Source organism: Lipophrys pholis (assembly GCF_963383615.2).
Source record: "Lipophrys pholis genome assembly, chromosome: 14".
Classification (NCBI taxonomy): domain Eukaryota; kingdom Metazoa; phylum Chordata; class Actinopteri; order Blenniiformes; family Blenniidae; genus Lipophrys; species Lipophrys pholis.
In genome coordinates, this window is record NC_137633.1 from 21997343 (window position 1) to 22012300 (window position 14958).

Sequence of the window (14958 nt, forward strand, 5' to 3'; positions counted from 1 at the left end):
GTGAGAAAATATGTTGCTGTAACTTAAAGAGGATTTCAGCTTAAAAAAAAGAAAAGTCTAGGCTAGTTATCCAAACTGGTTGCTGATTATTTCTGATTGAGTTATGTTTGAGCTGCAGTTTTAATGATACAAATTGGAGAAAAAAAATGGAAATGTTTTTTTCTCTCATAATTTCATTGAAAACTTTAGTATGAGCTAGATTTATTGTACACGAACTATACAATTTTAAGTCCCTTGAGTTTTATTCTTTCTCATAGTGTAGGAATAATTAAAAGAAAATAGCTTAATGTCTCAAAATATTAGAATATTTCATAAAATAAGACATTTTCCTATAATCTCATTTACATGTATGGAAACTAACAGACAAAACATGAACCCCCTAATGTTATTTAAAGATTTTGGAATGCACCTGTTTTTTAATGACCGAAATGAGGAAATGTGTTGATCTGTTTAACTTGTTGTAAAGTCATGTGTGCTGGAGTTGTTTAAACACGGAGGATTTTCCCCGGTAATGAATCATTGTCAGGGCGCCATAAAAGATGCTCTGAAGATGTTTGTCTACTGTCAGAGGGAAAGTCGGACAAAGTGACAGCTGATGGTTTCCACAAAGAATCTTTATTCCTCACAGTCGGTCAGAAGCCAGTTTTCTCTTTGTTGCCTGCTATGTGGGCTCTACTTAAAATGCATGAGATGGATTTGAATTCTGAAGAGGTGTTGATCTGTTGAGTAGCGGCGATGACACACACTTACTAACATGTGTTTGGAAGGTGGAGGCAGTTCATGACGACTTGAAAGAACAAAATAACTAAACGTCCTTCCTTCCCCTCCACATTTATTTTTTTTTTTAAATTTGGTTGAGTTTAGGACAATACAAGCAAGTCACAAACTTCACAGAGACGTCTTTATGGACCGAGCGCAGTTTGATCACCTCAGGATTTCACAAGTGGACCTGTTGAGCTCACATCATTATTTTAATTCATTTAGAGATTTTCCACTTCTGACGTTTGAACGGTTGCCACCAGCGTTGACGCAGACTTGAGTGTTGAAACGTCCTGTCTTTGTCTCGGCGGTGGTAGAAGTCACAAGCACAACATCAATGGATTTTGTGAAAACTAAGTCAACACACTGGGACAAGAGAAAGAGCACTGTTATTTGAAGAGTAAATGGAAGAACAAGTCTCAGAGCTGACATCACACACACTGAAAATCGTCTCAATCCCGGAAAATATGATCACACATCCTGTATCCTGCAGGCCAACCATGTACAAATTGGAAACACTGCCATTGAAAGAAAAAAAAAACCCAATAGTTCGTCCATTCCATCATCAATATACAATCGGATCACAAGCTTATCTTTCCCTTTGTCACTGTTTTACTTTAAAAAGCTCCTCAGGGCTGACGCTTCTCCTCCTTCAGCTCACATGTGATGTAGTTTGATGGGAAGCTGCTGTAAACTGATATTGGGTGTGGTTCATATCGGAGCACATACCCATGTATGTGTCGGTGTACCCCCACTTAAGATGCGCATTTGACTCATTGTTGGCCTATAGACCAAACAGTCAATGGATTAATCAGGAATATGATTATCAGATGAATTACTAACAAAAAGCTGCTGCTCTCATTGATGTGTAGAATCATATTAGATGTTCTTCTAGATTTTATTGCATATAATGTTGAGGTTGGTGAATTATAGCTGCTGGTTTCCTTTGTGTAGTCACAGCATCTTGCAGTGCGGAGTACGACAGGCCTCGGTGTTGGGATCGGCCTCTCGGAGGTTCGTCTCTGCACTGATGCTTCTGCACATTCGGCGGGGAGTGGATGAAGCAGCAAACTGCTGAGCAGTGGCCGCTGTGGCTTCATATTTAGCCCTGTTTTCTGGAGTTCTTTGTTGATGTCCCATTCTGCTTACTCACCAGCCATGTGGTAATTGATTTGGTGTCAGCCGCCAGGATTTAGAGGGCTGACCCCAGTGCAGTTTGAGACAGGCCAGGCGATTGAAAGCCTTTTTAAATTCATTGCAGGATTGAGGAATCAGGACCCTGTCTAAGATGTGTGAGAAAGTCATGATTGGAGGAAAGTAGAATGAGATTTAAAGGTACCATAGAGAGACATGATCTTCACTCTTTTTCTTCACCTTAGGTTTTATTTTTGGGTTTTTTGTTAAATATCGGACAAATTGGAAAAACTGAACAATCATCATCACAAGGTTAGATATGCTCGCTCCAAGTACGTACTGTAGTTTTCATTTTCAATTTGAATATTGAATATTTTAGTTGCAATAAAGCTTTGTGATGGGAAAAACCCTTTTGCGTTGAATGAAAGAAGATAGTGTTTCACTATTCTGCAGCCCTGAGGTTCATATGTCAGTGGTTGGAGGAGTAGGTTGACTGGCATTTATTTAACCTCCACTGACAGCAAACAAAGATGTGTGTGCTCTCTCATGTGCTGTTGTTTTCCACGGCTGTCAGTGTGCGTAATTTAGGACAGCCTGCGCGATGCCTGCTCACACTCACTGCTCATAACAATGAACAGTATCCAGACAGATCCAGCAGGACTGAATCATGCTCGTCCTACACTGGGATGAAAGTAGGAGGAGGAATAGAAACAGTGCAAAACTATGCTCGTTTGAGTTTTTTATTTAGTCCGTTTAGACTTAATTTTGAGGTATCCCAGCATAGGAGTTTAAGATCATATCATATGGGCCCTCATATTCAAATATTTAGATAAATATAGTCCATTGAATGAGATATCCCAGCAGGCTTAAGGCCCTGTTTACACAACATTTTCAAGTGAAAACGCCAAACCTTCGTTGCATTTTTTTTCCGTCGGTTTGCACGACAACGGCTCGTAGAACCACTGAATTTCAATGTTCTTGAGAACAGCTGCAAAGGTGGAACGTTTTGAAATGCACCGACTCCGTCTTTGCGTAAAGAGGCGAAAACGCAACTTTCTGAAAAAGCCCAGGCTCCAGCTCCTCGTAAACAGCAGAAATGTTGCTGCCGGGCATGTGAACCATAGTCCAAGTGAATAATTCTTCCGCACATGCTCAGTAGATGGACAATAAGAACAATGTTTGCCTCCAGAGTGTCATGACTCCTAGTCCATTTTCTCCTGGGACTTGGTAGTTTTATAGTTGACAGTCTTCGTAATAACAATCCATCTTGGTCAACGACCATACAAATTATTCTCTGCGTGCATGTGTGTGCAGTTTCATTACAAAAACAAACAAGCATCTACTTAAGGCCCTGCTGGAGAACTACATCGTTTTTAGCATTTCTGTCATTTCCGTGCCTAAGGACGTCATTTTTAAAACGTTGTTATATAAACGCAAACCTTTTCTGAAACGAGGAACAAAAACAATGCGTTTTTACTTGAAACGTCGTGTAAATGGTGCTTAAACCTACTTTAGCTTAGAATATGGTCCAGGATGACTTGAGCAAGCCTTAACTAGAAGCTTTGTCACATTTGGTCTTTTATAAGCTGTACACTTTTTGTAGTGTTGGAATTAAATGACATAAAGACAAATTGCTTATTTTTTCAAGTTAGTGTAACAAGTATGCCAGTTACCGCTCTATATAACCTACTTACCTGCATCTAATAATAATTGAATAATTAATAATGTTTGAGATCAAATTAAATTTGCTTTTGACTTTAATTTTCAATACATGAGAATTTACTCCCCTGCTTAACTCAGATTTTAAATTACATTAATCTGATGTGTTTTGTTTTGTCTGGTCTGTTAGTGAAGTAGCTTTAATCACCGTGGGAGAGGTTTTATCCCTACGCAATAAAAATAATTCATCAGAAGGGGGAGGCATTTACCCGAGGTGTGGTAGTTCCCAACCCTTCCCACCTGCAAATTCCAAATTGTATATTCTTTATGAGTAAAAGTCACATTCCCCTCCACTTGTGGATTGTATAAGCAGATTATTTCTTGCATAAGAACTTCCCTGTGGCTGTCTGGGAGATGGGTGTCCCTCATGTGTCACCACACTACCATCGGGGGCTCCTAAGCTCACCTTCCAGCCACCTAAATCCTCTGTGCCCCACTGCGTTACTGCAGCATGCTGAACTGTGTGCCAGGCACATGCACAGGGCGGTGCTGCAGTCCAAATGCCAGATTAGGCCATCCCTCAGGGAGCAGACGAGCAGAGATTATAGCTCGGGTCCAGATGGGCAGCCCACTCTGAATATATTGAGTAAATGAGTTAAGTCTGTCGTCCTCTGTGGATCCAGATCAACTTTCAGCATTTGAGTGCAGAGATGCTCTTCGGCACTGCAAAGGTAATCTCGGAGCATCTCAAAATGTGACAGGAGTGAGTTTAAGAAAGTGGGGGTTTGTGGAGGGAAAGTCATCATCAATAACCCAGAGGTAGGCAGAAAAGTCCTGATGCAAGCTGAACATGAAAGGAATGAGTCGACACAACCGGACCTAGCTAAGCACAACAATACATTCTGAAAAGATGATCCTCTTTATTGTGCCAAACTTAATATGAATAATGGTTTCCCTGTTGGAGGAAGTTTCCTTGTTTGCTACCAAAGTGTTTGGCTCGCTCCTGCCATGGCTTTTATGCTGAGTCCTGAATAATAAATAAGGTGATGAACTGTACCCGCCCGCTTTTTTGTCTGCCAGTCTGCCAGCTTACTGAATGAAGCAGAGTGAACTGGTTTCCCTCTACAGTGTTTGCCTCTGATCTTTGGAAAGCAGCCAGAAGGCAGCAAATTGAGCCTGGAATAGAGTATGGAGGGCAGAGGCAAGGTTTCTTATAAGTCCCTTAAGTGGGCTCAGTGTTCATGCACCGATGCTATGGATGCTCATGAAGCATTAGCCTGACAGCCGTCATCGTCTGCGCAGTCTGAATGGAAATGAAGCCCAGATTCAGCAGCTGGAGCAGAGCGCCGGCTGACATGATGAAAATGTTGATGGGACAGCAGCGGGCAACTTTCAGTAACACGTTTCAATAACACCACATCACCACCGCTGGTTATTGATGATACGCTAAACAAAAAGGACAGGAATTTCTCTCAGTCATCGCGACATGATGTCTCTCAGAGGGGCTCACCGGTAATTGTCACTTCGGATGAACTTGCGGCATCTGCGTCGTCTGAAATGATGCGCTTGAGGCCACAATGGCGGGAGCTTTAGAGTCATCCCTGAGAGAGGACACCCAGGACAAGTGACAGCAGGAGGATAACAGGAGAGTGGCATGCCACAGGGGACCGGGGCCAAATCTGCTGAATCATTTCCTCACTTACGCAAGGTAGAGCTGTCATTGGTGATGGCACAGCTCGCAAGCTTAGGAGTCGCATCCAATATTGCCTTAGCCGTTTTTAATACCCTGAAATTAATCTTTTGTTTGTCTTCTTTCAAATGTCACCTTTGCTTTGGCCATGTGTGGCCTTGTATATATCTGTGTGTGCGGAGGTTTCTAAAAGTCCATTCATAGCTCTACATTATTTTTAACCATTTGCTCTAAATTTGTGAAGTAAAAGTCAAACGCGGTACTCTTCTCTCTGCCAACTCTGGTTATGTAAGAAGATACAAGCAAGCACTTGTTTCAGCAGATAGATTTTTTTGTTTTGTTTTCAGAGAAACATCATCACTGACTCATATTCCACTTATGAAAGTAAATATTACCACTGGACATCTGAATCCCTTGCAGAGGACTATGCTGTTTTTTTTCTGCCTTTGTGGTATTGAGTATGGAAGAAGTGTTTTGCTTTCAAGATTTGGCCATATCACATGTTATAAACCTATGATTACTGAATTCTGAAGATTTCAGTTTTCATAGAGTGAATTAATAGAGTGTAAGTGCATAAATAAGGAATTATTTTTACTGAAGACTAATTATTTGTTTTGTATTCCTTAATGTAGTTACCAATAGCGCTCAGAAAGATGACAAAACATCGATCAAGTTAATGGCAGGAATCTTTTGTTTATGCAAAACATACATAAAGCAGGAGTGTCAAACTCATTTAAGTTCACTTGGCCAATCTGGTAAAATGATGGTGTAATTATTGTCCTCTCATAATCAGTATTTGTTAAACCTTTGAGAATCCCAGTCTGGACTCCCCGGTTTCGGTCTGTGCGTCACGTTTGGCCCGTCTGCAATGAAGAAACTTGTTTGTGCACTCCGACTAGTTTTATTTCACTTGGAGGCACACAGAGCAGACGAATTCCACTCTTCGATGTACAGATAAAAATGGATAAAAACAATCCGGTAAAAGGAGAAATGCAAACTGAAAGGTGAAAAGTGCAGGTTCTGAAATATACTTAAAGTATGTGAGTGAAGAAAAAAAAACATTTAAAAGGACCAGATTTTTTTGTTCTTCTAGCAAACGCAGACAATATAAATCAAGATTAAGAGCAGACATTAAGTTATTAAAACTGTCTACAGATGTTTCTCTCATATGAGCTGTTCCCAGCCTTCATCATGAAGCTGAACTGTTTTGGGTGTGCTGAACAGAGCAGCTCCAGATGATCTGAGAGTAGAGTTTGAAGTCGATTCAGACGGTCGGACGAGTGTGAGAATGCAACGCAATGAAAAGATCTGGATTTTTAAGGACTCAAGCTGCAGCTTTTCAATGCACTTTTTGTGGAGACCTGTATAAAATGTATTGGAATAGTTAAGAGAGAAAATGAAAGTATGCATCAAGCTTCCCACATCAGCTAATGAAAGGTGTTTTATTCTGACTCTAACATTTAAAGTTGTATTGATGATGGAGAAATGTTTTATCGGAACCAACGAGTCATTTTCTATCATCTGCATAAACATGATCAAACGGGAACTGCTTGATCCTTGATTCAGCAGAGGTCATGAAATGCACAGATCGATATATAAAGGGTCATCTTCTGCGTGTGAACACGTTCTCATTCATCTAGATAGGAAGCATTTCAAAGCAATCGAATCAGGTTAAGTGGAGTTAGTCATGTGTCTTGGAGGACTTTGGTAAGAACCAAAACGTCTTCTGAGTCACATGACCAAGTTCAGTTGACCCGATTCAGCTCCGCTGAGATCTCTTCTATACGATACCTTTCATTTGTTTGGCTGTGATTTGTTGTGACGTTGAGAAAACACTTTATCGTGATTGTGGTTAAAAAAAAAAAAGAAGATTTGTTCTTAAACTAATACCCAGATAAATTACTGCAAACTGCTCTCATGTCTACCCAGGTGTGAATTTGTCCGCAGCTTGTGGCACCGGACCAAGTTTTAGAATCCGAAGCATGTGAACTCCAGCCCACTCATACCTTTCTTCTAATCCTTGAGAAACCATTACTGAATGACGTGCCGTATGGCGAGCAGCTCGAGCACCGCCGTCTATCTAAAACTCAACCAGCAAGCCGTGCACGTCGCCTGACTTTTATCCCATGATGCAGTGCTGCAGGAATGTTCCCTCTTGTGTGTGGAATGCAGCAGGAGGAGGCTACAGAACTTCGTCTGTCTCAGACACGTCTTTTCTTCCTCCGAGATCTCCCCCTGAATGCCATCAGTCTGTGAACGGCACGAAAAAAGGTTTTCCACCGTCTACCACTACTTCCTGTTTGGTCATCTTGACATTTGTCTAATAAATCCACTTCAGACGGCTGAGATGTAAATATAAACACACCTTGTGGAAGCCTGGTTTCTTCCTGCATATCTAAGATTTCCGCTCAGTTTCTATTAGCCTACATATTAAAGGAAATGACCTATATTTGTTTCCATTACAGTGATGCTAAATCAGGGTTTAATCAGCCGCATGTGGCTCTTCAGCCCTGCTCAAGTGGCTCCCTGCGGCGGTCACAAAATCAAGTGTAAATAAATATATTAATCTTTTTTTTAGCTGTCTTTTACGCAACAGACACCCTTGCATGTACATACATTACTCAAAGGAGCTGAAAAGACTAAAAACTGCAATAATGGTTGAAAGTGCTGAACTCAGGTAAAATGGTTGAAACCACCAAAATGTTAAAGGTGAAATTACTAAAGTAGCTAAAATTGTGAGAAGTGTGAAAGTGTCTTAAACAGATTTAAACCAATGATAAGCATTCTAGTTATAAAGTAAATTGATTTCACTAAAACTATTTCGCTCTCAATTGAAGTTCTTTAATTTCATAATCACAGTATATGCTTGGGTTTTGGTGAATTTAACAAATCTTTATATACAAGTTTAAATCTTAATATTGAAAGTTAAACATATTTTGTGGCTCACAACAAGAAGTACCGTCTACAGCGGCTGCAGACTGAGCACTGGAGTGAATCGATGACATGCACTCTGTTGAATCCTGCGGCTCCATGACTGATATTTATCCACAAGATGCTGTACGGTCAGTCGGTGAAGCAGGTCGTCTTCCAGTCACTTCCCATCTCACCTTGTCCAAATGTGGATGTGACCTCAGGGAAAAACACTGAACTCTAAATTGTTCCCGGTAAAGGTCGAGCACAGTGTGTGTGTGTGTGTGTGAGTGTGAGTGTGTGTGTGTGTGTGTGTGTGTGTGTGTGTGTGTGTGTGTGTGTGTGTGTGTGTGTGTGTGTGTGTGTGTGTGTGTGTGTGTGTGTGTGTGTGTGTGTGTGTGTGTGTGTGTGTGTGTGTGTGTGTGTGTGTGTGTGTGTGTGTGTGTGTGTGTGTGTGTGTGTGTGTGTGTGTGTGTGTGTGTGTGTGTGTGTGTGTGTGCGTACACCATTAATGGGTCAGTGTAAAGCGATTATGGAAGCGTTGATAATGCTCTATTTAAGTGAAATCCTTTCACCGTTTACAAACATAGTGTAATTTATCTGAGTATTAAAACACACTTCCAGTGCAAATAGCAGTATTGCATATTAAAATGTATTTAGAGACTCAAAACGCAACAATTGCCAACACCAGTCACCATTAAAAGAACTCCATGTGAGGCACTGTCACCTCTTCTCCTTCCTTGGAACACTTTAGACAGATTGTGTACATTTCAGACTGGGAACACCTCAAAAGAGCTCAGTCATTGTCATACTCGTTTACATCTTCATACTTGATAATTTTCCTGCTTCTAACACATAAACCTTGATAATAAAATGTTTACTTGTTACCTGACATATCCCATGCATATCATTTAATTTAAGTCGGGCCAAGTCTTTTCTTTTTTTTTTAGAATTCAGATTGTTATTTAAAACTTCTAAATGGTATGCAGTCAGAAACTGAAAACCTGTGTTATCGTATCTAAAACCTTGCTTGAGCCACAACATCATAGCAATAACTTTCCTCTTTATGTTAAAAATCTAATACATTTTCCAATCCAAAACACTAAAAGAAGACTTGATAGACAGATATTCAATGTAATTTCTCACCTGTCAGTGGTCATAATGTTATGGCTGATGGTTAAATGCACCAAACGACCTACTATGAAACATGATTCGGATTGAGAATTACCTGCGTTTCACACTTTCCCTGCTCCTCTCCTGAAACTTGTTCAGTAAACATGCAATGGCGTCAGAATCCACTCGCATGAAGAAAATCTGTGGAGGAATTTCATCGATTTCTCTCTGCGGGGTTCAGGTTGACGGGAGACGCTGGGAGGCAGAGTGCTGAGTAGAGAAACAAACTGTGTTTTATGTCGGCGGTGACAAGTATCCGTCAAACCGAAGGGCTTTTGAGAGGGAAGAGAAACGCTGACCTGCTCGTCTCCTGTGTTGCTGTGTGGTGAAAAATCCTCCTCCTCACGAAATAAAACTTTGACCTTGACCAAATCTATTGGCCTGCTGTAGCTGGCCATGTGTTAATTGGCGTGCTGTCTGGCGTGGTAGTTTCTCTAACCCTCACAGGAACAATGTGCTCCAGCTGAAAGATATGTCTGTGTTTTCTCCTCGCTGTTTGTTTCATTATTAATGAGAGAGAGTGAGGGAACAGCAGCATGTATCATATTCAGAGAGAGAAGCGGCGGTCCGCGGGGAGAGCATCACGCAACAGGAAATACTGCAAACTTGAGGGAAAAGGTCCTGCGAGGGGTTTCGGTAAAGAGCAGATATCTGTGCTGCTTCACTTCTTGAAAAACATCACTCGACAGTGGAGCCTGTTTACCAGTCCGCACACTCATGCTGTCGTTTTAAGCCCCTGGTGCCATCACCGGGGCCGTGTGGTTTCTGATGATGCACATCTTCACGTGGGCGCCATTTCCAGAACCAATAACCTTTGGGTTACGGCGAGCCCTCTGCGGGAAGCGTGTCGGTGTGTGTGTGGATGCCGGCATGTCTTCGGTTTGGGGATCCTGAAAGCGGATTTGAAACTTGTGAAGTTGGGATCATGTTTTACAGATGATCAGTTGTGTTTGGAGATACTTTGCGGTGTGTGTGGTGGAGCGATTGACTGTGCTGCTCACAATGACGGCAGCATGGTGGGAGATAATGACACGAGTCCTCGCAGGCCCAGGCTGTCTAATTACACCTCCTCTACTGGGGAGCTTTCACTCTGTATTAACCTTCATCAATGCCTCTTCAGCATTAGTGGCACACATTTTGGCTGGGGATGAGTATCTTTTCTTCATTCTAGATTTTTTTACTCATATATGACCACAATATCTCAGTAAACTAGCTTATACACTGATACCAGTACCTGATTTTATTTTTCTCTGCACAGATTGGATGGAATTAATCTGTTATGCACAGGTGTATGCACCGGAACTTTTAACATGTTTTGATTATTTTTTCCTCTTTTATTTAATGTCAAGTAAAACTGATATATACAGACTCTTCAATCAGTCAAACTTTATTTATTTGGGACTTAAAACATTTTTGGAACTTAATATTTGAGTCCAAGCAATGTAATTTATTATTCAGTTTTCAAAATGAAAAGATTGAGTTCCACTACTTGGTGAGCGCATGTTTCTTTTAAGAAGTGTAAATGTTTCGTCTCCATTCATAAACAGGTGATACTGACTGTTTGGTTCGGTTTGGTATGTTTGTTTATTTGCAGGAGATTAGGTTTTCAACTCCTCAAATAGAAAGATGCCTGGAAAATTAGATTCTCTTTTGGAATCGGTGAATCGGTTCTCACTTCAAAACTCTCCACCTGTTATTGAAACGCAGAGACTCATTCATTGACTTGTCTGCCACAGAAAATTACCGAGCTGGATATCTACAGACTGCAGCTGTTTGTGAGTATTTCTGTCCATGCAGATCTCTCAATCTCCCCCAAGCGTTCCACCAAGTGAAGGAACACAGCCCACGGTTCTCTAATTGACTGTTCCTGGATGCTTCTCCTGAGAACGCAGTAACAAGGATCTGGCTCAACCACCCGAACAGAGACATTAAGAAACGTTCTGCGCTCTTTAATGCTGCCTGCTTTCCTCTCTGCATGACATCTGTTACTAAATTTTGCAGGTGAAATGAATAATTGACTCATCGTGCAGGATTTGGACACTGGGGAGGTCCATTGGGGTGGAATGAAGATGGCATACGATGATTGAAAACATCGATCAACACCTTGTGATAAACGTCATGTAATTAGACGTGGCATGTTTTTCACTGGGTAGCCTCCCAGCCATAAATCCAGATGTTCAATGGTGGAATAACAGCTGTCAAAATGCATCTTTAAAGTGCTGAAGGCAGCTTTTGCGAGCGATCCTCTGAGCCACAGGACACACAAATACTGCCAGCCTGGATTATTTATCATTTATTTTACCTTCAGAAATTAACAAACTTTGAAAATTTGGAATACTGCAGAAAATGTTTTTATCGCTTTTGTGTGTTAATTGAAATTTATACCAGTGCTGTGCCAAAATTAAAGTTATTCATTGTGTAAATAATATTTATTTTGTTCTGTGAAAATAAGTAACTGCATTTATTTATTCAGTTTCCGCTGTATAGGCTGCAATTTCATTAATAACAGATTGTGGGGTGGAGTTTTTTTCCCAGCATGCCTTTGTCCATGCACATTTTGAGAAGACACTGATTAAACAGGAATAAGTTATTCTAATCAGTTCTCTTTACTCCACCCGAGTATGATTCTCACGTTGATAACACCCAATTCTGAGCATGTAAATGATAATGAGATTATTTGTCTCACCACATTGCGCGTCATGAGGCTTGAAGTCCACCTGGCCTGATGTCTGCGGGCTCCCGCACCCCGGATTGACCTGCCTCGCGCTCTGTTTGGGGTCAAGAGAAACCATTGTTTGCTTTGATGTTCAGTTCTTTCCTCGGTAAACAACATGCTGTTTTGAGATGAGCGGTCAGGTCAGAGATCCCATGAAAGAAGGAGCTTTATTGTAGTTTAGAACCAGCGAGAAACACGCAACTTATAGTACTTCACGCTTCACGGTGTTGTGTAAGTTACTGAAAATGACTACCACTTGCTTACTTACCAGTAATGGAGTTACTTTATTCGTTACTAAAACAAGAAATAAATGTTAGTTATTCAGAAAAGTAACATTTAATGAGTCCTTGTGATCAAAATGTCTTAATGATTGTGACCATTAGCGGAGCTGCCATCTCTGTGTGGGTCGGTGAGCCGGTTTAATGAGACATTCTCGGTTTTCCTGTACTGAATGTGTATACGTAAACTTGAATGGGTTAATCTTTGTGCTACTGGCAGATCAACAAGCAGCATACAGTCTTTCTCAAAGTCTGGAATCACAGATTAGATCTACCAAAAGCACATTGAAATGCTTTTCAGCACCGTTCAGCTAGTTTAGTACCATTTTAGGTGCTTCACAGACTAATGACGTTATAATGTGATGCTTTGAACGGACACATTGACTTCTCTATAGTGGACATGAGTAAAAATATGTATTTGGGGTGTGATTGGTGACTAAATGTTGGTGTGCATGATTGTGAGTGTGAGTCTGTTTGCACTGTGATGGACTCGTGATTTAAAAAAAAAAAAAAAAAAACAGATAAGAGAGGTTAAAATATTTCACCTATTTAGTTCAAATCAAACTGTGTATAAAAAAATTAAAAACAATTTACTCTGTAGAGTTTGTAAGGTTTATGAGCGCTCTCATAAAGAGTGTTTTTATGTCAGAATAATCATTAACTCTTACATGTGAAGTCGTGTGCATCTCTTAGATGATGAAGTTGCTGTTCATGTAGTGATTGACCCTCCTGTGTTTCCTTGTGTTTGTGTGCAGAGGACGGACCCTCAGCTCCTGGCCCAGTTCTACTACGCTGATGAAGAGCTGAACCAGGTGGCCACTGAGCTGGACAGCCTGGATGGCAGGAAGGACCCCCAGAGATGCACCCTGCTGGTCAACCAGTTCCGATCATGTCAGGTCAGTCCGGAGAAGAGAAACACTCCCAAAGCCGTCACTTTTTAGTCTAGAGACTACAAAAATCAATTAACCCTCCATAGGTGCAAAGCTGGAATCTCAGTGAATCTACACTGTGATTTTGGTTTCCTGTTTATTTAAGATTTGTTTTATTCACCTGTCTACCCTGGTTTGGCCTGGAAACTATAAATAGATTATGCCCTTATCCCTCTCTGGATACAGTGGCCTGATATGACTATTGCCTCGGCAGACGGTGCTTTGCTGGGTTCCTTTATGAAACGGTTTTGTGATAAGGTGAGATAAGAAGACTTCGCTTGGAAGCAGCTGTTGGAAACTTTCGTCTTCACTCTGATAAGACTAGCCTGTGTTATGTAGGCTAATCGTGAATGTTTACTAGAGCTAGTGACGTCAGAAGAAAGATGAAAGTACAATTTAGAAATTGTTGTTATTTTTTAAAAAATTCTTATTATTCAGGTTGAACTGTTCCAAACCCCTCACAGTAGCTCCGCTCCAACCTCTGATTTGTTTCGATTAAAGACTTGCCCGCTTCGACCAACATATAGAAGAAGGAGACCTCATGATAAAAGCACAGAGCAGTTTACGGATCTGCTCTGGATTCTAGAAAGTATTTTTCCTGATTATTGAGCAGACAGACACACCCCCCCCCCCCCATGATGTCCGGTACAGACTCACAGGTTAAAGCTCCAGAAAATCTTACCACTGTAAATGTTAAATGTGGTGATACAAGTTTTTAGTTTTTTTTCACTGTCAGGTCTGAGTGATGCATATGTGAGTGATCTGTAGGACCCCCCCCCCCCCCCCACACACACACACACACACACTCTCACACACACACACACCAATGGCAGAGCACACAGGGAGAACCACTTAATAAGGTCATCACTTGATCCCCGGCTGTGCTGTCTCTCTCGCTCACCTCCATCAGACTGTCACCCTCATTTCCTTCGCTGCTTCGTTCTCCATCAGGCTGCTCGTTTTGTGAATGAGCGGCCCGTGTGAGGCCAAGTCTGTCACTCAAATTCCGCTCTGATTTCTTCTCCCTAACGAGTTGACAATGAGAATGTTTAGCAGCCATTTCAAGGCGCCCCTTAAATTCAGTGCGGCGTGCCTCTGAGGCCTCAAGAGTTTTGGACAAAGAGGTGAGCAGCATGACACCCTTCAGCCGCGAGGCCCCGAGAATAGAAGGCAAGTACATTCAAGCCCAAATGTTGCGCTTGAACCTGCCACTGCAAATATCAGCTCTTATTCATGGCCCTCTGTGGGGGTTGCTGGCATGCTGCTCATATTATGTTGGCACGGCTGTTCTTACAGAGTGGCCTGCTGGAGCCAGCTAGTGCGTGCGTGCGTGTGTGTGTGTGTGTGTGTGTGTGTGTGTGTGTGTGTGTGTGTGTGTGTGTGTGTGTGCGCGCGTGCGTGGGTGCATGCGTGCAGGTTTTTTTCCAAGTGGTCAGAGATCGAGTTAGATGGCTACAGAGGAAGAGGGAGGCTCTGAGATAGACGGCAGAGTGAAAGATAGGCTGTAACAAAGGGGAGACGCCAGACAGTTGTCTTGCCAGAGTGAGTGAAACCAGCCGAAGCGAAGGTTATCTCTGGTGTCCCCTGCTGGGAGACGCTCGCAGACATCGAGGTGGCACTCAGGACACATGTGCAGCACACAGCCATAAAGGAGTTGGTGGCTAAGCTCTCTCTCTTTCTCCCTCTCTCAAAGCTTTTTAATCTTTCTCC

At 41.7% G+C, this 14958-nt stretch overlaps 1 protein-coding gene across 2 annotated transcripts in view; it reads left to right on the forward strand.

Annotated features, from left to right (window-relative positions):
* The window catches only part of zfyve28 (zinc finger, FYVE domain containing 28), a 29640-nt gene that overhangs the window by 4843 nt on the left and 9839 nt on the right, over positions 1-14958 (forward strand). For both annotated transcript variants that reach the window (XM_080479482.1, XM_080479483.1), the window contains exon 2: positions 13075-13215. In XM_080479482.1, the coding sequence (XP_080335608.1) occupies positions 13075-13215 (141 nt within the window). The remainder of the gene's footprint in view (positions 1-13074; positions 13216-14958) is intronic.